Genomic DNA, 22,424 nt, shown 5'->3' with positions numbered 1-22,424 from the left:
TTCAGGTGCACGTTACCCCCTTGATGCACAAACAACCAAATGCAGCTCTACCCTAAAGGGGGGCAGCCGAGGGCGGGGGGGCTGGAGCTCACCCACAGCCAGTCTGTGACCACCATGTCACAACCTAGAGAAAGCGACAGGAGCCAGGGATGATGACCCCAGGAGGGGCCTGGGCAAGCCTCTGACCCCAATAACACCCCCACTGCACACAGGTCCCACAGAACGCCCCACACAGCTGCATGGCTGAGGCCAAAGCTGTGTCTGCCTCCTCCACAGGCCTCGGGTGGTCAGCAGCCCCAGGGCACCTGTGAAAGCTTTGTCTGAGCTGCACCTGCTCACCCCTGGGGGGCCGCTGGCTGTGGCCCCGGAGCTGTGCCTGGGTCATGGGGCGCCAGTCAGACAGGACACAGGGCCTCTTCACACCAGTACAATGCTGCTTGGGATGAGGCCGTTCAGGGTGGGCCCCCGCTCCTGCCTGTCATTCCTCGTCACTGCTCAAGCTCTGCTGCCCGGAGACAGGCCCCAGCGGGCCATGTGTTGTCAGAGCCCGGAAGGAGGGCTAAAGTTTCTGCATCTAGAAATACCGTCTCAGCCCGCAAGCCTTTCTGCAACTGCCTCTGTTCATGTATCTTGGCTGGGAGGAATTCCTGGGCCTTGGGACAGCTGTTCGCAGACAGTCTCTTTGGGAGACACAGACGCGCGCGCACACACACACACACACACGCACACACGCACACACGCATACACACACGCGCGCACACACACACGCACACACGCATACGTGTTTCTATTCTTTGCAAAAGGAAAGAAAAGCAGATTATAACAGAGAAGGGCTGCAGGTCCTGAGACCCACCATGGAGCATCGGCCCCAGACGCTGAGCCAAGGCCGGAAAGCAGGACCGGGACACGAAGGGAGACGGACGCAGGGGGCGGGAACCCCGCCCCAGACACTGTAAACCCAGCCTGGCAAACACGAGACAAATCTGAATTCCTAAGCCCCATCACCAGGGGGCAGACGGCCAGAAACCCCCAGGCTGGAAAGTGCAGGGAGGGCAGGAGTCTCTGGGGAAAGACCCCCCGGCCAGAATCAAGGACCCGGGCTCCCAGCTGGCCTTTCCTCAGTGAGATGTCACCCCACAGGCTGGGAATCTACCACCACGGGCCCTGCTCCCCCCCAGCCCCATCCTCTCCATACGCCACGGGCCCTGCTGCCCCCCCCAGCTAGAGTCTCTGAACTATATGGTACTGTGCTCACTAGCTCACTCCGCCTCTTTTGTACATTTCTCCGTTCACTCTGTACATAGCTCCCACTGTTAACCACGCCCTGTCCTCCTGGGCCACTTTGGGAGACTGGACACACGTAGGTGCCTGTCTCCGGTGAAGCACAGGAGAGTGTAGTGATGAGGAGTGTTTAGGCAGCACCTGTGGCTGGGCCTCCCCACGTCCAGAGGTCAGACACCCCGCAGGCTTCGAGTCTGAGTCACGTCTGTGTTCCCAGTGCTTGGCGGGGGGCCAGGCCCGGCAGTCCGTGTTTGTGGAATGACTAAATGAATATTTCTACCTGGAGGCAGTCACAGCCAGCGTCATGGGCAGCCGCCGCATGCCTGGAAGTTTCTTTCCAGGACGCAAGATGGAATTTGCAGCCAACAGCCTGCTTGGTGTGTCCACCGGACTCAAACCCATGCTCAGTCCCCCACTTCTCCAAGCTGGAAAGCCGGTGCCCGGTCTCCTAGGCCAGGTCAAAACGGTTCAGCCCCGCAAGCACCTGAGACCTCTTCTTCCAGTGCCCTTGTTCTCGGATGGGTATGCTGGGTTCCAGGAGGCGAGGGCACTCAGGTCAAACAGCAACGGTGGCTACGCCAGGCCCATCGCTCTGTGGTTACATGGTGTTTCCTAAAGCTGCACCTGTTCCGCTGACCGTGCCAAGTCCAGGTACCGCCTCCTGCACCACTCTTTACCTAACATACATGTTTTCAACATTAAAACATAATTACAGCTTTTTTTAAAGCTGACTTAAAAAAAAGAACGTAAATATCTTAATGTAACCCTAAAGCAAAAGCACAAGCAACAGCAAAAGTAACTAAATTGGACCTTCCTAAAGTTAAGTTTGTCCTTCAAAGGATACCACATTTGTGGTAAGGGTCTTGTATTCAGAACGTGTAAAGGTTTTTTTTTTGAAACCGAGTTTCACTCTTGTTGCCCAGGCTGGAGTGCAGGGGTGTGATCTTGGCTCACCACAGCCTCCGCCTCCCGGGTTCAAGCGATCCTCCTGCCTCAGCCTCCCAAGTAGCTGGGACTACAGGCACCTGCATCACCACGCCTGGCTAATTTTGTACTTTTAGTAGAGACGGGGTTTCACCATGTGGGTCAGGCTGGTCTCGAACTCCCAACCTCAGATGATCCACCCACCTCGGCCTCCCAAAGTGCTGGGATTACAGGCGTGAGCCACCCTGTCTGGCCAAGACGTCTTAAAACTTAGTAACAAAAAGACAGATAACTCAACTGAACAAAACGGCAAAAGCCCTGAATAGACATTTCTTTAAAAGAAGACACGTAAATGGCCCTGGGCCCACATGGAAAGACGCTCCAGTATTAGTCACTGGGACGTGCAAGTCAAAACCACCACAAAACCCCTCCACCCCCACCGGGACGGCCGCCATCCAAAAAACAGACGACAGCACATGCTGAGGAGCAGCTGGAGAAACTGGAGCCCGGGCACGAGCTCGCAGGGTTACAAGACGGTGCAGTCACTGCAGAAAACGGACAGTCAGTTCCTCCAACAGTTCAACGCAGGTGTCATGTGATCCGGCAACTGCTCCCCAGAATATATCCAAGAGAGCTGAAAATACCCGCCCTGCAAAAACTCATACACAGTTGAGCCTCGGAAATGTGTCACTCACAAAGCATTACACACTGCAGATTCCAGAGCCCTCCACGTCACTCACAAAGGACCACACACTGCACAACTCCAGGGCCCTCCATGTCACTCACAAAGGACTACACACTGCAGATTCCAGGGCCCTCCATGTCACTCACAAAGGACTACACACTGCAGATTCCAGGGCCCTCCATGTCACTCACAAAGGACTACACACTGCAGATTCCAGAGTCCTCCACGTCACTCACAAAGGACTACACACTGCAGATTCCAGGGCCTTGGAAACGTGTCAGTCACGAAGGACTACCCAGTGCGTGATTCCATTTGCATGAAAATCCAGAATAAGTAACTTTAATATCAAGAAGCAGAAAGTAGGCTAGTGCTTGACGGGCTGGAGGGGGACAAGGGGGTTGAGGAGTGATGACAGAATGGTGAAGGATTTCTTTGTGGAGTCATGGACAATGGGCTAAAATCAACTGTGGTGCTGAACGCACAGTTCTGAGCTAAAAGCCCCCGGGCTGCAGACTTTAAGTGGGTGAATCGCATGGCATGTGAATTATATCTCAATAAAGCTGACTTTAAAAAAAGAACGTAAATATCTTAACGTAACCCTAAAGCAAAAGCACCCAGGAGCTCTTGGGCTAATGTGCCGGCTACGTGTGCTTTTCAGCGTCTATTAGAAACGGAGACCCTAAAATTTCCACTGGTTACCCTGCCCCACATACACCGTGCAGCACCCCAGGCCTGGCCCCCACCTCACCGCCGGCCCCTCATCTACACCCTCTCGCCGTACGTCTAGCACCTCAGAGGAGAAACACTGTGCCCATCTACCTAATTCACGATGTTGTACTAAGAACTCACCAAGCCATGGTGAGTGCATAGAGCAAAGTCCTTTATTAAAAAAACTTTTTTTTTTGAGACGGAGTCTTGTTCTGTCCCTCAGGCTGGAGTGCAGTGGCGTGATCTTGGCTCACTGCAACCTCTACCTCCCAGGTTCAAGCGAATCTCCTGCTTCACCCTCCTGAGTAGCTGGGATCACAGGCACAAACCACCACACCTGGCTAATTTTTACATTTTTAGTAGAGATGGGGTTTCACCATGTTGGCCAGGCTGGTCTCGAATTCTTGGATTCAAATGACCTGCCAGCCTCGGCCTCCCGAAGCGCTGGGATTACAGCTGCGAGCCGCTGTGCCTGGCCTCCAAAGAGAGCTATCGATCATGGATTTTAAATCATTAATGGATGGTCATGAACCACAGCTCTCGTATGCAAACCACAGCCTCTGCAGAAGAGACGACCATCCCCCAGGCCCTGCACACGGCCCCCACAGGTCACCAGGGGCACGACTGGCTGCAGGACCTCGATCAACGGCAGACCCAGGCCCTGGTCGGCAAAGGAGGGTCAGGCACCAGGCAACGCCCTGACCTGACCCGGGGGGCGGCGGTGAGAGGACGGAGCTGGGAGGTTTGGGAAAGGATCACACACGCCCGCCCGCCTGAGGTGTGGGGTCCCTGCCTCCGCCCGCCTCTGCCCTGTGGGAAGACCGAGTCCCAGAGCAGCCTCTGGACGCCACGGCCTTGGACGCATCCTTTCCCTCTCTGGGCCTCAGTTTCCCCAACTGCAGCAGGCTTCTCAGGCCTGTTTCCTGGCTATGCTCTAACCCACCCCCACCTCCCCGCTCAGCCCACGCGTCACACCGGCCTCCCCGGGTGACAGCACAGCCCTGCCCAGCCCGTCTGTCAGCAGCATCGGCCTTCAGGCAAGCTGGAAGGGCAGAGCCCTGACAAATGGGTCCTAGGGAGGGGGCTCTGGAGCCTGGTCCAGGAGGCTCTCTCCTTTCCTTCTCTAAACCCCAGTTCCCTCGTCTTTACGCAGCGGTAAACGCCACCTCCTATAACTCACAGGGCCACGTGAGGATGGACAAACATAAAAGCTTGTGTACATAAACCCCAAGCACAGGCCGGGCCCACAGCTACCGAGGGCCCACGAGACGCTGGTTACTGCAGGGCTTGGCGCAGAGCGGCGGCTCCGTAAATGTCACTGTTCTCCAACCACAGCTGCACTTTCCACCTCCTCAGAGATGAGAAATGGGGCCTCAGGATTCACGCGGACCATGAAACAGGGGCCGGACAAGCTGGCGCCCAGGAAGACTCTGCTCTCTGCGGACGGGACACAGCACTCGAGGTCCCGTAGCTCGGTGTGACGGGGCCACCCCTCCAGGGGACGCTCCTGAATGAACCTGGAAACATTTGCGAGACTGAAAAATGCTCCCACAGGTGGGAGGCAGGAGTCTGCCTGCCCCAGCCGTGCCCGCGGCTCGAAGCAAGCTCAAGGGAGATCAAGACACCGCCATTCGGCGACTATTCCTCTCCCGTTACTGCCAGGGGAAGGGTCCACCCAGCACCAGGGGAAGGGTCCACCCAGCACCAGGGGAAGGGTCCAACCAGCAGCAGCTGCCCAGGCTCATTTATCTCCTGCCCACCCCCGGCTCCACACCACAGCATCCTGAAAGACGGGTCTTCAAACAGCTCCTTCATGTAAGCCAGGAAACCCTCAGGTCTCCGGGCGACGCCACCTCTCCTGGCTGAGCCTGCTCAACTGGACAGAGGCCACAAGAGGCCCAAGGAGGCTGAGTTTCACGTCCATGCACAGAAATGGGGAAGGGAGTGCTGGTGATCTCAGGCCCCGCTCAGGACTGGCCGTGAGACCCGTGGGGGCAGCGGATCAGCTCCTGTGCGTTCACCCCACCCTGGCCGCAGCCCTTAGCTCCATGCCCTGAGCTCTGATGGCCTCTGTGTAATTTTGGTGAACAGCTGCTCCTCGGCCCTGTGTGAACATGTGAGCAGGGATGCCCTCGGCCCCGGGCTCGGGCACGGGGCTGTGACTCATCCACTGGCTCCCGGCAGCCCTGGGTCTGAGGCAGGACTCGTGGGTCTTGGGGGAAGACCAGGGCAGGGCCACCTCCCTCTGTCGAGTCCCTCCAGGACATCTGTCCAGAGAAATGAGAGGCCCAGAAACCAAGCCCAGCTGTAAACATCTGCCTCCAGCCACAACTTGCAAGCAGGCAGCTATATTTTGTTTGATCTGCAAAGTATATTAAGAGCTTCTGAATTAGTTACCACCAAGATTAAAACGGGAAAAAAAATCCCTATTTCTAGCTTCTCTAGAAAGTTAGAAATCAGGCAAGATGGCCAAGATCTAGTGAGCCGACAGGCCGCTGGCCCCTTCCTGTGGGACGCACACCCCTTGGCCTGCCACAGGCCCCACCCAGCCCAGCAGCCTTCCTGGCATGACCTGCGTGTCCCTCAAGGCATTCTGGGTTTACGCCCGTGCTTGAAACACGGCAAATCTCTCTTGCCAGTGCATAAATGGCCTTGTTTGGGACTAACAGAAGACGGCAGGACCACCTTGGCCCACTGGAGGTAGCAGGCCCAAGACCCACACTGCCGCCACTCCACCGAACTTCCCGGGCTGGCCAGGTGTCCAAACACCCCTCACCACGCGCTGTTGCGTGCCACGGAGCGCTGTGGTATCGGTTTTGGTGACACGGTTTCTATTTTATCCAGAACAGGGTGCACTGTCCACTGGACCACGTCCAGCCCATTTTGTTGCATAAACGAAGACTTATCAGAACTCGGCCTGCCCCATCGCCACGTACTGCATCTGGCTGCTTTGGGGCTACGACCACCCGCTGAATACTGGGGAGAGACCATGCACCTGCAAAGCCTGAAATAGCTGCGTCCGGCCCTTTGTAGCAAAGGTGTGCGGGCTCCGGAGCCCCGCTGGGAAGGTTCGGACGGCACCTCTTTTAGGGAGGCATTCTGTGGTGTTCACATTCCAGGTTACTTGTTTAAAATACAAATGCTTATTCTCACAGGATAAGAATAACCAGCAGTAGGTTTTCAGTCCTATAAAAAGGGAGGAGGTGGGGAGGACGTGGGAGACGAGAGAAAATGGGGCCACCTCTGTTACTCTTTTGCCGTGATGGGGAGAGTTGAGAGTGGTCACCCACACGGCCCTCCCCAGCAGAAGCCCGGCGCCTGCTCCCCTGCAGCTCCGGCTCCTCACGCCCCAGCCCACAGGCCTTGGCACTTACTTCATGGGTTTGAACAGCGCTTGCCCGTAATTCTGGAAGGTCATGATGAGCTTCAGCTGCGTGCCCCCCGACTTCATGGCTGCAGGAAGGAGGGAGAGAAACAGGGTCACTCTCTGGCCTCACGCCCCTTCTCCTCCTGGGCGGACGAGGGCTCTTGGCTGCAATCCGGGTCCTCTGGGCATGGTCCAGGGGTCCCATTCTGCCTGGGAAGTTTGAGTTTTCTGCAGTGAAGCTCTTACGTGGCTGATGGATTCCCTGCCTGATATTCAGGGTTGAGCCCCCTGGGGCAGATCTCTCCATGCCGACCACAGACCCAAGGGCCTGACCCCTAGAAGGGACGGCCAGGTGTGCTCACCTGGACACACATGTATACACCCACACACATCAGCACACACCTACACACCAACATACATTTACACACCCACAGACACCCCGACACACCCCTACATACACCTGCACAACCACACACAGCCACTCACACCCACACACACCCACGCACCCCCCTGCACCTGCGTAAGAACGGGGAGTGGCACCTCCAGCCCGCGTTTCTGGGGAGCTACAAGCAGCCTGAGCCGGGTGAGTCTGGGGAGACCTGGGGCTGAAAGCACCTGACGCGTGGGAGGCAGCTCCCGTGGCTCTGCAAGGACTCGCTGGGGTGTGGAAGCCTCCAGAAGGCTCCCTCCAGCTTTGGCCACCAGGAGGCTCAAGAACCCCCAATGGGACCCTCCTTCCACCACCTCGGGACTTCTTTTTTGCTGGTGGAGAAGGAAGGGGGCTACTGGGGGCTTCCCACAGCAGGGAAGGGGCTGGCCTCGGCCTGGGGCAGCCCCGGGAGCTAAGCTGGCCACAGCGAGGGCCTCCAGACCCCCTGAGATGGGAGGTCGTCATGCGGTGTGGACTGGTAGGTCCGGGCCACACGGGGGATTGTCCGGTGTGAGGGGCCTCACGGGGCCACACCAGGCACTGGTCGCACGCAAACATCACGGGCGTGAACAAGAGCCGGACATCCCTGCTGGGACAGACGTAAATGGAACGTGGTGGGGTGGCAGGCGTCTGCTCGGGTGCAAAGGGGAAGAGGGAAGCAGGGTGGGGTCCCTGGGCACAGCTCAGGAGCAGCCTCCCTCAGGAGCTAACGTTTGAGCTGCTCTCAAACAAGGGGCAGGGCTGGCCCCGGCCCCACAGAGGACGGCACGACCCAGCAGAGGAGGCAGAGCAAGCGCAGGCCCTGAGGGAGACAGTGAGCACGTGTGCAGGGCTGAGGGGGCCATGACTGACACATCACAGAGGACAGTGAGCAGGGCTGCGGGGACCAGGGCCAACGCATCCCAGTGGACGGGAGGGTGCCAAGGTGGGACGGGGGCTGGTGAGCCAGCAGGTCTCAGGGGGTCCCAGGGGAAGGTAAGGGCAGCCAGTGTGGGGCAGCAGGACTGAGGGGGGCAGGGCCAACGCATCCCAGTGGACGGGAGGGTGCCAAGGTGGGACGGGGGCTGGTGAGCCAGCAGGTCTCAGGGGGTTCCACAGAAAGGGAAGGGCGGCCAGCGCGGGGCAGCAGGGCGTGAGGGGCCCACACAGATTCTGTCCCTGGCTGCTGTTGCTGCCCTGGAGCCAACGGTGGACGCTAGAGGTGGGAGAAGCTGGGGCTGTGACAGCTACAGGAGACGGTGGTGGTTTGGCTGAAGATGGATAAATGGAAAAATCCAGTAAATATCTGAGGATCTGAGAGGTATTGGTGGAGTGATGTGGGATGTGGAGCAGTGGGATGGCCAGAGAAGGAATGGCATGGAAGGAAGACCGAACCCAGCCAGCCTGGGACGATGGAGACGCTCCAGGGACCTCACGGTTCCTCCACGTGGCTGGAGGGCACGCGCGTGTGCTGAGGGCGTGGAGCTCAGGGAGGGCCCAGCCCTGCAGGAGATGGTGGGATGGGGGAGCCGCCTGCAGATGGGTTTGTAGGTTTGGTGGAAGAAAGCTCAAGACATTCCCTTCAGACGGGAACTGCCCCAGAGGAACCGAGGTCTCAGGTGGCGGCTGGCTGGGAGGGAGGGTCAGCGTGAGGACAGCAGGCTTCACGGAGGGCCTGGGGCTGCCGTGGATGCTTCCCGAGGACGCTGAATCCTCCAGGAAGGCCAGGTGCACGGGCGAGAGCACAGACTAGAAAGCAGAGTCCCCCCATCCACAGGGCGTCACTTGGGCACAAGGGAGGAGCTGGCACCGGCCCCGGGCAGGAGGGAGACGGAGCCCGAGCCCGGCGCAGCCACAGAAACAGTCGACAGCCTCCGATGCGACCTCAGGGCAGCGTGCTCAGTTTCCTGTGGCCAGGCGTCTCTGAGGGGTCTGCACCTCCCTCCCCTCCCCTCCTGTTAAATGGGGCCCAGTATCCGAGTGTGGCGGCTCACGCCTGAAATCCCAGCACTTTTGGAGGCTGAAGCAGGAGGCTTGCTTGAGGCCGAGAGTTTGAGACCAGCCTGGGCAACATAGCAAGACTCCATCTCTACCAAAAAATTAACTGGTGCAGTGGTGCGTGTCTGTGGTCCCAGCTACCCGGAGGCTGACCTTGTGATGGTGTGTGTCCATGGTCCCAGCTACTGGGAGGCTGTCGGAAGATTGCTTGAGGCCAAGGGCTCAAGACCAGCCTGGGCAACAGAGACCCCATTTCTACAAAACAATGGGGCTCAGGACGTGGACACCTGTCCCACCTCCTTTCCAGGGTCCTGGTGAGTAGGGTGGTGCCTCATGTGACCTGCCAGAACCTCGGCTGCTCCTGTAGAATGGGGGTGACATGCCTCATCCAGGACCACCCTTAGGACTACGTGGGGGCAATGCTGTGAGTGCTCAGGACAGCAGTGGCGTGGGGACTCACCACAGCAAGGGCCACACGAGTGCCACGTCCCCTCCCCAAGCACTGAGAACAGTGACGATGTGGGCGCTCACCATGGCAAAGGCCACAAGTGCCATGGCCCCTCCCGGAGCACCGAGAACAGCGACGGCGTGGGTGCTCACCACGGCAAAGGCCACGTGAGTGCCATGTCTCTTCCCTGAGTGCTGAGAACAGCCACGGTGTGGGGGCTCGCCACAGCGATGGCCACTCAAGCGCCATGTGCCCTCCCCATTTCTGACGGCTCTTGCTGCCCCTGAGCTCGCAGCTCACACCCCGGGTCACGTGCCCATTCCCTCCAGGCAGCGTCTGCTCCAGCCACTACTCTGTCAGGAACCACGTTTGACGGGCCATGGTCAAGACTGGGGCTGCGCTCAGCGCCCTGGACCACTGTGCAGTCAGGTCTGTTGGTGAAACTCTCAGAGGCTGTGCCCCGCTCAGGTGAAGGAAGCAGCAACGAATCTCATTGCTCTTCAAAACACTGCACAGAACCTGAACGCCAGCCTCAGGCGGGCCAGCAGCTCGAGGCTCCATAAACGGGCTCCACCCGGGCTTCTCACCCGGCACCGGGACGGGCTCCACCCCGGCTTCTCACCCGGCACCGGGGGGTTTTCGATGACAGCAAACAGCGTACGATTTTACCAATAAGCAAGGTGGCCTATTAAAAACTTTGACTCCAGGTTACCGAGTATGTATTCTTCTGAATGCAGTGCACGGAGTTTTAAACTGGGACGCGTGGATGGGCGCCTGAAGCTTGGTGGTTTTCTCCCAAAGGTAAAACTGTGGTTGACTTTACTTTTCTGTTTTTCCCTTAACTGTGCTTTCTAAGTTCCCGCGATGAATCGTGACTACACTTTTTAGCAAGATAAAGAGAAGTGACGACCAGAAAATTCGTGGCCGGATTAAGCCCCATTTGATGCCCCCGTTTCCATTTAGTAACTGGGGTCACAGGATTTAACGGTTCCTTCCTGGCTCAGGTGCGACGGCTCGTCAGCTCCTTCCAGGGCTTGTAATCCCGGTTTGTGAAATAACAACGTATTTTCCAAATCTGGTCAGTCAGTCCTTCTTCTGGAAGCAGGTCCTGTCTCCCTGGCCCTTGTGCTCAGCTGTGAAGCCAGCGCCTCCCCATGGAGCAAATAAACAATTAGAAATTAATTGTTTATTTGAAGATCTCACAGCGACTGAGGACCCGGCGTCCTGTGGACCGTGGGCCGTGCCGCCCACCTGGGCCCACCATTCAGTCTACCCAGTGGGTCTTCTGCTGAAAGACATTGGAATTCTGCTCTAAAATCGCATACGGTCTCCCAGCAAAGACCAACACACAAGCTGCCCTGCGTCTCAGGCCTTCGGTGCTCATCGGGATGGGTGGGAGGTGCAGAAGCCCACCCTCCTGTCACTGAACGGGTCACCCCTGCCCTCCCACCCAGGAAGGGGCTAGCAGGTGGCAGAGCCAGGACACAGCCCAGGCCTTGAAAAAAAGGTGCATTTTTGGGTTTTCTTAAAGATAGACCAAAGTTCATGATGCTTGGAAAGCTCACCTGATTGGTGGGAGAAGCCCAGGCGTGTGGGCACAGGCCCTGGGGACGCGACTGACGGAGACGCCCTCCCACTGCAGCCTCCCGTGCCCCCAGTGGACAGGGGTCAGTCAGAGCCTGCCCAACCCCAGCCTGGGGAGGGACCCACTGAGAGCTGAACCCTCTGATGCCCATGCAGCCGGCTGAGGTGGGGGTGTCCTGGCACAGACCCCGAAGTCACCCCACGCCATGGACAAGTCTCAGAGACTCACCTGCTAAGCCCTCTCCCACCTGCCACCTTCCCTCCATCTCCCTCTGTAGCTGCCCCTCCCCCGAAATCCAGGCCATCATCAAACCAACAGCACAACCGAACCCCAGTGGGCCTTCAGGCCCCAATTCCCAGTGCAATAAAAACCTATTATGCAAATCTGGTCAGTCAGTCCTTCTTCTGGAAGCAGGTCCCGTCTGTACTGCTCCAATGGCCACCCATCCTCTCTATGCACAGGGGAAGATGTGCATGGTCCCCGCATTCCCCCAATTCCCACCCAGCGGCCTCCCGTCCTCTCTACACACACGGGAAGATGTCCATGGGCCCCATTCCCCCAATTCCCACCCAGTGGCCACCCGTCCTCTCTATACACACGGGAAGATGTCCACTGCCTTTCGAACAGGTTCTCCCCATCTGGAACGCTCTCTCCTTCCGGCCCACCTGCCCTGAGCACCTCCCACCACTTAACTCACCACCTTTAGACCAAAGGTGACAGTCTGCTTCTTCCCCGGCCTCCCTGAAGAATCCTGTCGCCCAGATATCCGTCAGTATACATGACTCATTCATACTGATTAATCATTATTAATCTACATCACTAGTTAACATGGCTAGTTAATGTGATTGACGTGCACTAGTTACACAAGTTAACATACACGAACAGAGTGCCCTGTGCTTTCACTATTTCATGTTGCTGTCAGCATTAAGACCTCGGGGCCACACAGACCCTCAGATGCCACTGGGTTTTGCCTGCAGTCTCTCCCCGGGTCACAGCACGGGACAGAGGTGACGTTAGTGTGCAGTCACCTCCTCAGAAGGACTCCAAGAGATGCTGGCATTTCTTATGAAATAGGCGTCTTATATAGAAAGACGGCTGCTGTCACAGAAATACTAATGGACTTCGGTGCCTGGCCCCAATCAGTGTGGCCCTGGGCAAGCCACATAACCCTAGACAGCTCTGGCAACCCACTGGGAAGTTCTAGAAGGAAGAACCCAGAGCAGGTCTGGAGAGACAGGAAGAGACGACCCTGAAAGAAAGAGGCGTGTGGCCTGGGGCTGTTCTCCCAGCACCCTGCAGGGTGCTCATGGGGATAGAGACTGGGTGCAGCCACCACTCAGCCTTCGTTTCCGGTGGGAGCAGGAACCCTTTCTAACAAGAACCCCAACCTGACTTTAAATTAACCAGTTCCACCTCCTGCAGACCTGTGGAACACCCAAACACATCCAGGCGTGAGACGCTGCAGTCAGTATGGGCCCTCATGCTGCCGCCTTTGGCCCTGGTTATCTCGTCCGTGAAGAGGGCTGGCGTCTGTCCTTGGGGTTCACGGTCAGGCGGTCCCCCTGCTCTTCACAGCCACTGTCTGGCCTCAAGGGTCAGAGTGAAGCACAGTTATTCCTGAAGATGAATGGGGACAGCTGTGTGTACTGGAAGTAGGGCCTCACCCAAGGAGGGCTCAGATGTGGAGAATGTGACACCAGGAGGGCTCAGGTCACCCTGTTCTTCCCACCCCACACATCTCCAAGCCAGAGAGGTCTGCTGGGTGTCCCCGACCCTAGGTGCTCACACACAGGCTCATATACCCACTCACCTTGGGCACTGAGGGACCTGGTTCTGAGGACAAGGGCTTAGTTGGCCAGCAGTGGGCACCCTGGGGCTGGCATCAAGGAGGCTATAACGGTGGGCCCCTACTGCGAGGTAAGGGACTGGAAGAGCTGGGAGCCTGCACCTGCTCCGGACCTGGGTGTGCCGGTCCTCAACTCTCCTGGAGGCCTCAAGTGACAGGCAAGGCCACATCGGCACTGCCCAAAGTCCCGTCCAGCACACACCACCCTCGGGACACTTTCGCCAGAACCGCCTCCACCCCAGACTGTTATTTATGTCACGATTTTCTTCAAGGCCCCTTTTATTTTGAAAGATCTGTTTTTTAAAAGAAAACTGCAGCCTTGTCCCAGCGGGGACCCCGTCTGCATTAAAAGGAAAGTCTGCAGGCGCGCATCGGGCACACTCCTGCAGGTCGGGGGCTGCTGTCTCTCCTCAGCATGGGGAGGCCGGGCCTGGGTGACTCCAGGCCTCAGCAGCATGAGCTTTTGCTCCTCACCTTGCACCAGACGGCTGGGAAGGGAGTTGAGTGCGGACTGAGCTATTTGCAGCCTCCTCCAGGCTCCACCTGAAATCGCCCTTTGCAGGTGGTCATTGTCCTTCTTTCGGGATGACCCGAGGTCCCCCAGCCCTGGGGCCATGGACATCCAGCTAACTGGACATCTTCCCTTTTCTCTCTCTAGGTCGGCTGAGCCAGGCCCTGGAACCGTGACCTGCAGGGGCAGCTGCCACCTGGGGTGGGCGGGAGGGGGAACAGTGGCCTTTCTGGAGCTGGCGCTGCTTTCCAAGGAGTCCTGCTCCCAAGGAACAGACATGGTGGCCGTGCCCTCCCGGGTACCGGCAGGCAGCTCCCTCTCGTGGGCTGACCCAGCGGAGGCCCTTTGTTCCTTGAAGCTCACCGGCTGCTTAGTCCTGGATTCTAGCTAGACTCATTCTTCCCCTTTTGGCAGATCAATTAGTGTCAAGGACTTTGGTCGTGCAGTCATTTTTCTTTGTTCAGGCATGTTCTCCCAACCACAGGCTTTGTCCCCATCTGGATGGAGCAATTATGAAGTCTGTATTTCAGTCCAGAAGCTGTCCGAATCCTCACACGCCAGTGGGATGACTATTTTTTAAAGTAATTCCAGGTACAGAGTAGTTAATTATGTCATTTATTCTTTGCATCCATAATTGTGCATGATAGAAATTTAATTATCACCAGCCCCAGCTGAAGGCACTGCATGCCTGATTTCAAGCTGAATAGAGGTAGATAATATCCCAAGATTCTTTAAAGGTGGCAATGCCGGTTACCAGGCAGCCAGGAGCCCAGCTATAAATAAACCTCCGCTGGCCCTAACCAGCTGTGCTGTAGAGCACGTGGAGCTCCATGAATTGGACTGGGTGGTTCTGAGCAGGGGAGATTTAACAGAACCATTCTGAGGGAAGGCTCTGGAGACTTGCAGGCATCATTCTCCATTACAATACTTCTGGGCTCACGTTTGACAGTAAAAGATGAATGACTTGAAGTTAAAGTGAGCACCCAGGGGCCAGACAGCTGAGGGGACAGAACTCGGAGGCTGGAGCACGCAGGTGCTGATCTTAGACAAGCCGACTGCTCTCGGAGCCTTGGTTTCCCTCGCTGTGGGGCGCGGTGGGCAGGCAGGGCTGGCCTTTGGAGGCTCCCCCTGTTCTTGGTTGCAGGACCTGTCTAAGGGCACCAGGCTCTAAAGCTGCCCGATTGGCTTGGCCACACCCAGGGCCTAGCCAGAGGCTGCTATCTCAAGCAGCTGGGTCTTCACCCAGCTCCTCCAACTGGAAGTTCACACTCAGAAGGGCCCTCAGAACAGCCGTGGCTGAGTCAGGTCAGCCAGGAAGCAGCAAGCAGGGTCAGCAAGCAGGTCAGCCCCCTTCTAGGACAGAGTACATCCTCCAGGGACACTGTGGCCTGGCCTAGGCCAGCCCCCTTGTGCCGTTCCCTGCAGACCAGGAGACCTGGACCTGGACATGGAGCAACTCCCATGGCACTCTTGGTTCACAGGTGAGGGTTCCCTGCTTCCTCAGGAAGACAGACCTCTTCACAAATGAGAACTCGCCTGTGAGCATCTCCAAGCCCAAGGCAGCAGGGAGAATAGGGCCCAGCATCCAGGCTGAGACCCTCATGAGGCTCAGGCACCTGCCCAGCCCTGGCTTCCCCAGATGAGAAGGATCAGCCCACCTTGAAATGCTGCTGCTGTACAAAGACCCCACGCAGCAGGTGCGCTGCCCCCAGAATGCTGCAGTGTTGGAGACCCCACCCAGCAGGTGCGCTGCCCCCAGAATGCTGCAGTGTTGGAGACCCCACCCAGCAGGTGCGCTGCCCCCAGGATGCTGCAGTGTTGGAGACCCCACCCAGCAGAGACCCCACCCAGCAGGTGCGCTGCCCCCAGAATGCTGCAGTGTTGGAGACCCCACCCAGCAGGTGCGCTGTCGGGCTCTGCTCTCACCTCTTTACTCGTATTTGCGCATTTAAGCCCCAACAACCCTGTGAGGCTGGCACCCCAGGTCCATGCTCTTCTTCAACATCTTTGGGGGCAGACGTATTTGGGGACTGCAGGTATTTCGATGACAAAGGCACACGTGGTGCATGCTGTGGATCATGGCATGCCCACATGGGTCTGGGGCAGAACCCCATAATTAAACCCACTCCTGTTCCTCAGAGGAACATGTGAATATTCACTGGAACAGAGAAAAATCGGGACTTTTAACTAGCCTCGACAATTTAGGTTTTGCCCCTAAATACGTTCAGCCTGAGTTAGTTTTTGCTGGTGAATGGGTTTTACTTGGCATTCGGATTTGTAAGTCAGAGTCCAGATTATACCGGGTCCAGATTATAACCTTCTCTGTGTTCTCGGTGATAAACCAAGTGCTGGAGGGGTTAATCCATTTGCCCACATCAGCTCTGGCTAGCAGCTGGCAGAGCCAGGATTCACCCCCAGATCTCCTGGGCCAGATCCTGCTGTCCTGCCTGGGTGATGGGGCTGTGTCTGCCCATCGTCCTTGCAGGCCCTGCTTGGCCCTGCAGAATGACTCTGAGCAACCAGCCTGTCCTCGGACGGGCCCCCACTCCTAGACCAATGTGGCCAGCATGGCCTAGGAGGCGAGCGAGCAAGATCAGCTGGGGCAGCCCTTTGATAGGCACAGGACTTAACCAGGGCAACCCAGGCGGAGGCCACACCAGAACCCTGGGGTAGGGATTCCCTGGCAAGGGCTCTGTCCACACCACTGCAATGTCAGGCAGCCTGGGCACCACTGCCCTGGGACAGCTGGACCAAAGCGGGGTGGCAGTGAGCCAAGCCTCCCTGTCCAGATGGACAAAGGACTCCTGAGGTGGGCGAAGCTGCCCCAGGTCCCAGGAGGCCCCACACTCTCCCTGAAGCTGCTCTAGGAGCTCCTGGCACAGAACTCCCACACCTCTGCAGTGTTGGTGCTGGAAAGCTGACTGGTCCCTGAGGGAGGGGGTGAGCTACATTTGCCTGCCAAGGACCCTGGTGGCCTTTGGAATCCACAAAGCCCTCCCTCTGCTGAGACCCTGCCTGTGCACACGAGGGGACTGTTGTGGAAGGCCACGCACAAAGTACTAGTTAATATTTTACAAGCTCGCTCACACGCATCATCTCATCGTCTCCTTGCATCGATCCCACGCGGCGAGACCCCGCTGGACAGACAGGGAAGATGAGCTGGAGAGAAGCTCACACGGACAGCGGCACGGGAGACTTTCTAACTCGAGTGCTGCTCCTCCCGAACGCCCCTGGCTGCTGTGCGAGGCTCTCTCATTCCTCTCCCTGCCAAGACGGACCCCACCTGTAAGGTGAGCTGCCCGACGGACCCCGTGGAAGGTCCTCAGCCCCTCCCAGTGGAGCCCCCTCCTCTCCACACGCCCTGGCTGGCGTGCACGGCTCTGAAGTGCTTGTTCCTCCTCAGGATCGGGCACTGTGCGCGTGTGTCTCTTCCTGGGGCTGTCAGGTCCACAGAGGCAGCAGATCTCGTTGAGGCTGAACTCATCCTCAACTCCCCACCACCCAGAAAGGGGGCCTGACATGCAGGAGGCGCCAGTAAAATCTGCTGAATAGACCAACATGTTCATCAAGTATCAGATATTTCCTTAATGGCCACGCTCACTCTCAGGGGCAGAAGGGATGTTCTGGCTGTGGGTCTGCGGGACTGTTCCCCAGCACAGCTGAAAGCCCTCAGATCCCTGCAGGGGCAGGAGAAAGGCAGAGCTTTCACGGAGGGGGGCCTGGAGGGGGGCAGGTGCTCAGGCTCCTCCCAGGCAGCGTGGAGGGAAAAGGACCCCCAGCTTGTCCAGCTGATCCCTGTTATGAGGTGAGCTGATCACAGGGTGCGGAGAGCTGCAAGTTCTGTCTTCCCATGACCAGGTGAGTGCCCAGCAAACAACTCAGCACCTGGCAGAGAGAGCCAGAAACAGCCCCGAAGAGCTCTGCAGAACCTACCTGCTGGCCTGAAAGGGGACACCTAAGTCCTGTGTCAGCAACTGGACAGAACCCCAGGCTGCTGGGACCCTTTCAGCACCAGGGTTGCTTCTGAGACACACATGAAGCTAATGCCTGGGACTGCTGGCCTCATCACACAGCGCAAAGAAAGCCCTGCTTCAGGCTCTCATGGCCTCTGCACCTGCCCACAGCTGTGCGCACCCAGGCCCACTCCCTGCAATCCCTGGGGAGCAGCTGCCTCAGCCCTGCCCTCACTGCCTCTCCAAGCACTGGTGACAAATGGGACCTTCACACACAATCGCCTACAAGCTGAGAACAATGGCACCAAACCTCCACGCTCAGAAGCTGCAGTGGCATATTTTCCTGAAATCAGCAACTGGATGCCCTTTTTTGTCCAATTCAGCAGATCCCAAAGTACCTGGAGATGTTGCCCTCAAACTCCTCCATCCTGAGCCCTGCCTACATCTCCTCAGTATGAAACTGCACAGCGCCTTGCTGAGCTCTGACGAAGGACGGCTTCAAAACCACAAGAAGCAGGCTCATGGCCGTCTTCCCACCCAGCCAGGGCCGTGTGCAGAAAAGCAGGAGAGTTCCATGCACACGCTCCCAGTGGAGGGGTCATCGCCACCAAGGATACCCCTGTATTCCTCTACCCCAGGGGGAAAGGACTCTGTCGTCCAGTTGGCACCCCCAGGACCACCCAGTGAGGAGGCAGAGCGCAGTGGACGGGCTGTCCAGGCGTCTCCCAGGTCATCGTGCGGCAGATCAGGAGCACGTCCAGCGTGAGAGCACACGAGACGCGAGCCCTCTGTCCCTCCTCGCTGCCCGTGCAGATCGCTGCAGGAGGTAACGCTGCCGTAATGAGCAACGGCCTCCCAGACCTCTCTAACACGTAGCCTGCCCCGGCAGCCCTGACGCCACACAGCCGGCACGCAGACGGCCCTCGAGTGCACCCAAGGACACCTACCCACGCTGGTGATCCTCTGGGAGCTGAGGTCGTGCAGCAGGGCCTCGATGGCTGGGTTGTGTCTGGAGTACAGCTCGTACCGGTTGATGCCAATGTGGAACTTGAGCCAGTTGGGATAGGAGTCCACGGCCGCCTCCCCGGTGGAGAGGAATTCTGCACCTTCAGCACCCGCATGTGGCCTGCAGGGAGCAGCGAAGACGAACATCAGCACGGAAAGAACAGGCCCGTGAGCCGGATGACGGGGAGAGGCCACCGACGCCAAGGTTTTTAACTGTGGGTTCAAGCAACTGCAGATATATCAAAGGTGCCTCTGCTTAAAGAGGGCCCTGCAACGTCTGCGCTTTCTTCTGTGGCTGCTCTGCTGCCAACTAATAACACGGTGAAAGGCCTGTAATTCTTATTCACCCTCTGGAGACGCCACAGACAGCTCTAACTACAGCAAAACTAATCCCAGGATGTCAGCGCTGCCCTACCGTCCCGCCACGTCTATCCCAGGGTCACCGAAATGGCCCAGCCATGACGTCAGCTGGGGGCGCGAGGGGCTGTGGCCCTCCCCTTGGAGTAGAGGGGAGAACCCACCATTGACCACAGGCTGCATGAAAATCAAATCACAGACACGCCCAGTCTGTCAGGAACCTTCCCCAGCTCTCTGCTTTTGTTCCAACAACCAGGGGCAGAATGATGCAAGAGGCTAAATTTGATTTTAATGAGAGCAGCCTTGGGTGGGGAGACAGGAAAGAGGCAGCACTCTCTCTAGCCCAGGCTCCCATGGAGGACCCGCCGCCCACGCGGCCTGTCCTCACATCTCTGGGGTCAAGGGACCGTTCTGGAGGAAGGACAGACCCTCTGTCTGCCTGCTGGGCTGGAGGGAAACGCGGAACTTGTCCTAGCTCGAATTCACCTAAAGCTGAGGTGCTTTCTGCCCAAGCTCTGTCCTGCGGTGGACATGGGAGGCGGGCTAGGATCCACTTCCTGGCCACTCACTGCTCTGGGCGGCCGTCTTTCCCTGCCGAGAGCCACAGCCCAGGCTGCTGCTCTGGTTCTCAAATTTCCATGCATTTCCTTGAACCTGACCAGCAGGCAAGGCTCAGAGGCTTCCAAACAGCCAGTGTGTTTAGACAGAAGACACTGGGCCTGGCCACATTTCGGGGAAGAAGGGACTTTCCACCAGATCTTTGGGAAGGCTGGTCTCCCCCTCTGCTGCTGGGGTAACCTTCTGCAGGTAGTTACTTATTCTGGCCTTGCCGTGGTTAATGTTCCACTGCTTGGGGTTGTAGCATCTGCTTGTTTTGATCTGTGTGGTGGAGGGAGGGGCCGGGGGGTGGGGAAAGGGCTTAGCCAGGACAGTTTAAAGAGATGTTCCTGACGTGGCTTCTCACCCTTTATGGAGCCATCATCTCTCTGCAGCCAGCACACCCACCGCCCTTGCTGGGTGGGCCCCCTCGTTGCACCTCACGGCTACCAGCAAGCCCCTCTGATAATTCTGCTCCAGCCACTGGGTTGAAAAGACTCAATAGGCACATCCAGACCTTCTCCAAGGTGCCCACCCAGAGCACCCTCGCCAAGTGTCTGAAAGCCCAGCGGCAGCCTGGCTCCTTCCCTCACCAACTCATTCATTCATTGCCTGACCTCATTTCCCAAGCTGGCGGCCAGGGCTGGCCAGGACTCGCTTCTAAAGGGCGCAGGGTCTGGCTTCCTCGCCAGCAGCCACAGGGCACAGCTCCGGGACCAGCCGGCAGCCCCTCCCAAGGAGGTTATTCTGGAGACAAAGGCAGTGCCCTGAGGTAGGCGGCTGCCTCCTCCCGCACCACACTCCCTGCCCGGCCTCTTCCATGGGGGCAGCCCCTCGGGGCCCCTGAACCTCTCTACCCCATGCCTTGGGCTCACGGCTCCCTTGGGGGCGGGCACCTGCCAGCCCCCACTCACCAGTCCGGGTTCTCCGCCGCTTTGGGGCTGAGCCTGGTGTCGCTGTTCACACTGAACAGGACGTCGTCCTCCGTGAGCCGCGGAGCCACCCGGTAAAGCGGGTGCTCGAACAGCCTGGCCAAGAGGGAGGCGTCTCCGCCGGGGCCGGGGGGCGGCTCGGACCGGCGCGGGCCGGGGTCTCGCAGCAGCGGCCGGTGCGCGGGGTCGTGGGGTCTCTGGGCGCCGGGATCCCGGCCCCGCAAGGCGCGCTCGGCAGGCTCGGCCGCCGGCGGCAGTTTCTCCAGCGAGTGGGACGAGAGGTTGGAGGAGGGGTCGGAGCTGAAGTCCTGCAGGATGCGGAGCGTGTGCTTGTTGGGCCAGCCCGCGTCGCCGGCGGCGGAGGAGGCGGCCGGGGGCTCCCCGGGGCGGCCCCGAACCTGGGCCCAGCCGGGCGCGGCCACCTCGGCGGCGGGCTGCGCGCAGGAACAGCCGGGCTCCCCTGAGGGCCGCGCGCCGCGTCGCTCCAGCCTGGGCAGCAGGTCCAGGGCGATGTGCAGCGCACAGGCCACCAGGAACACCATCAGGATGAGCACGCGGAACCGGCGCACCAGGACCATCTTCATGGCCGCGCGGGCCGGCCCGGGCCTGGAGCGCGTTCTGCCCGCGCCCCTCTAGCTGCAGCTGGGCAGGAGCGCGGCGCCGCCTCGCGGGTCAAGGTCCATCGGTGCCGGGCGGCTACCAGCTCCGGGGCTGTCCCCGGGCCCGGACCGCGTGCAGGGCGTCCGCCGCCAAAGCGCTGGGTCCCCGCGCCATCTCGGGGCCGTCCCCGCTCGGCCTCTCCGGAGCGGCCGCGCCCTCAGCCGGGGAGCCCAGGGGTCCTGGTCCGCGGAGCCGGGCGCGCGGGGGGCGGCGGGGGCCGCAGCAGGGGGAGGCTCGGCGCTCGCAGTCGCCGGCGCGGGGCTCATCGGGCGTGTGGGTTCATCCCGGCCCGGGGGCGCGACGGGCCCGGGCGGTGGCGGCGGCCGCAGGCGACCCGATCCTCAGCGCGCTCCTCTCCAGGCGCCGGGCGGGCGGGCGGGGAAGGGGCGGCTCCTCCGGGCCGGGCTCTGCTCTCACGCCGCGCCCGGGAGACCGGGGCTGGGGGGAAGGGGGGACGAAGGGCGGAAGGGGTGGGCGCGGGGAGCGGCCGGCGGGGTCCCGGGCAGGTGCAGCGGCCGCCCCGAGCGCAGCTCCCGCCTGGCCGAGCCTCTCGGCGCCCCGCGCCCCGGGCGGGCAGATATCGAGCGCCGCGGAGCCGCCCCCCGCGTCAGCGCCCACAGATTGGCGGAGCCGCCGCCCCACGAGTCACGGCTGGGCCCGGGCCGGCTACGCTCCCGCTCTCCTTCCTCCTCCCCTCGGCCGCGCCCCGCGACGCCTCTGCAGCTCCGGGCCCGCTAAGGAGAGGGCGCCTCCTGCCCGCGGTTTGCAGAGGGAAGCGGCGGAGACCGGGAGGGCGCGCTCGGTTCTGGCCAGTGGGGGGCCAGAGTGGGGGGCTCCGGCCTGGCCGCTTCCTGGGATCCCCGCCCGGGGCCGCCGCCGCCGCCAGCTGCAGCCTCTCGGCTCCTCCCCAGAGGAGCCCGGGGCCGGGGCCCAGGCCAAGTCCCTCCCCGGAGCCGCGGGGCGTCTGCGCCGCCGGATGAGCTCCCCGCCGGGCGGCGACCCCGTGCCCCACGCCCGTCTCTGCAAGGAGGAGGCGGAGGCGGCCCCGCGAGAGAGGCCCAAGGAGCGACTGGGCCTGGACCCAGGGGACGCCAGGGCAGCGGAGCTCCCGGCACCGGTCCCACCCCCCCTGCCCACCCGCGGGACGCGCCTGCCTTA

At 59.6% G+C, this 22,424-nt stretch overlaps 1 protein-coding gene across 1 annotated transcript in view; it reads right to left on the bottom strand.

Moving 5' to 3' along the window:
• FAM20C (FAM20C golgi associated secretory pathway kinase) overlaps positions 1–22,130 on the bottom strand; it is a 61,371-nt gene extending 39,241 nt beyond the window's left edge. The window contains exons 1-3 of the mRNA XM_032145640.2: positions 20,589–22,130; positions 18,663–18,841; positions 6,973–7,051 (exon numbers count right to left, since the gene is read on the bottom strand). Coding sequence (XP_032001531.1) covers positions 6,973–7,051; positions 18,663–18,841; positions 20,589–21,190 — 860 coding nt within the window. The 5' untranslated portion in view covers positions 21,191–22,130. The remainder of the gene's footprint in view (positions 1–6,972; positions 7,052–18,662; positions 18,842–20,588) is intronic.
• Positions 22,131–22,424: the final 294 nt, after the last annotated feature.

The sequence above is a fragment of the Hylobates moloch genome, unplaced genomic scaffold, assembly GCF_009828535.3.
Source record: "Hylobates moloch isolate HMO894 unplaced genomic scaffold, HMol_V3 SCAFFOLD_24, whole genome shotgun sequence".
NCBI classification, from domain to species: Eukaryota; Metazoa; Chordata; class Mammalia; order Primates; family Hylobatidae; genus Hylobates; species Hylobates moloch.
This window is presented reverse-complemented; position numbering and strand designations above follow the sequence as displayed.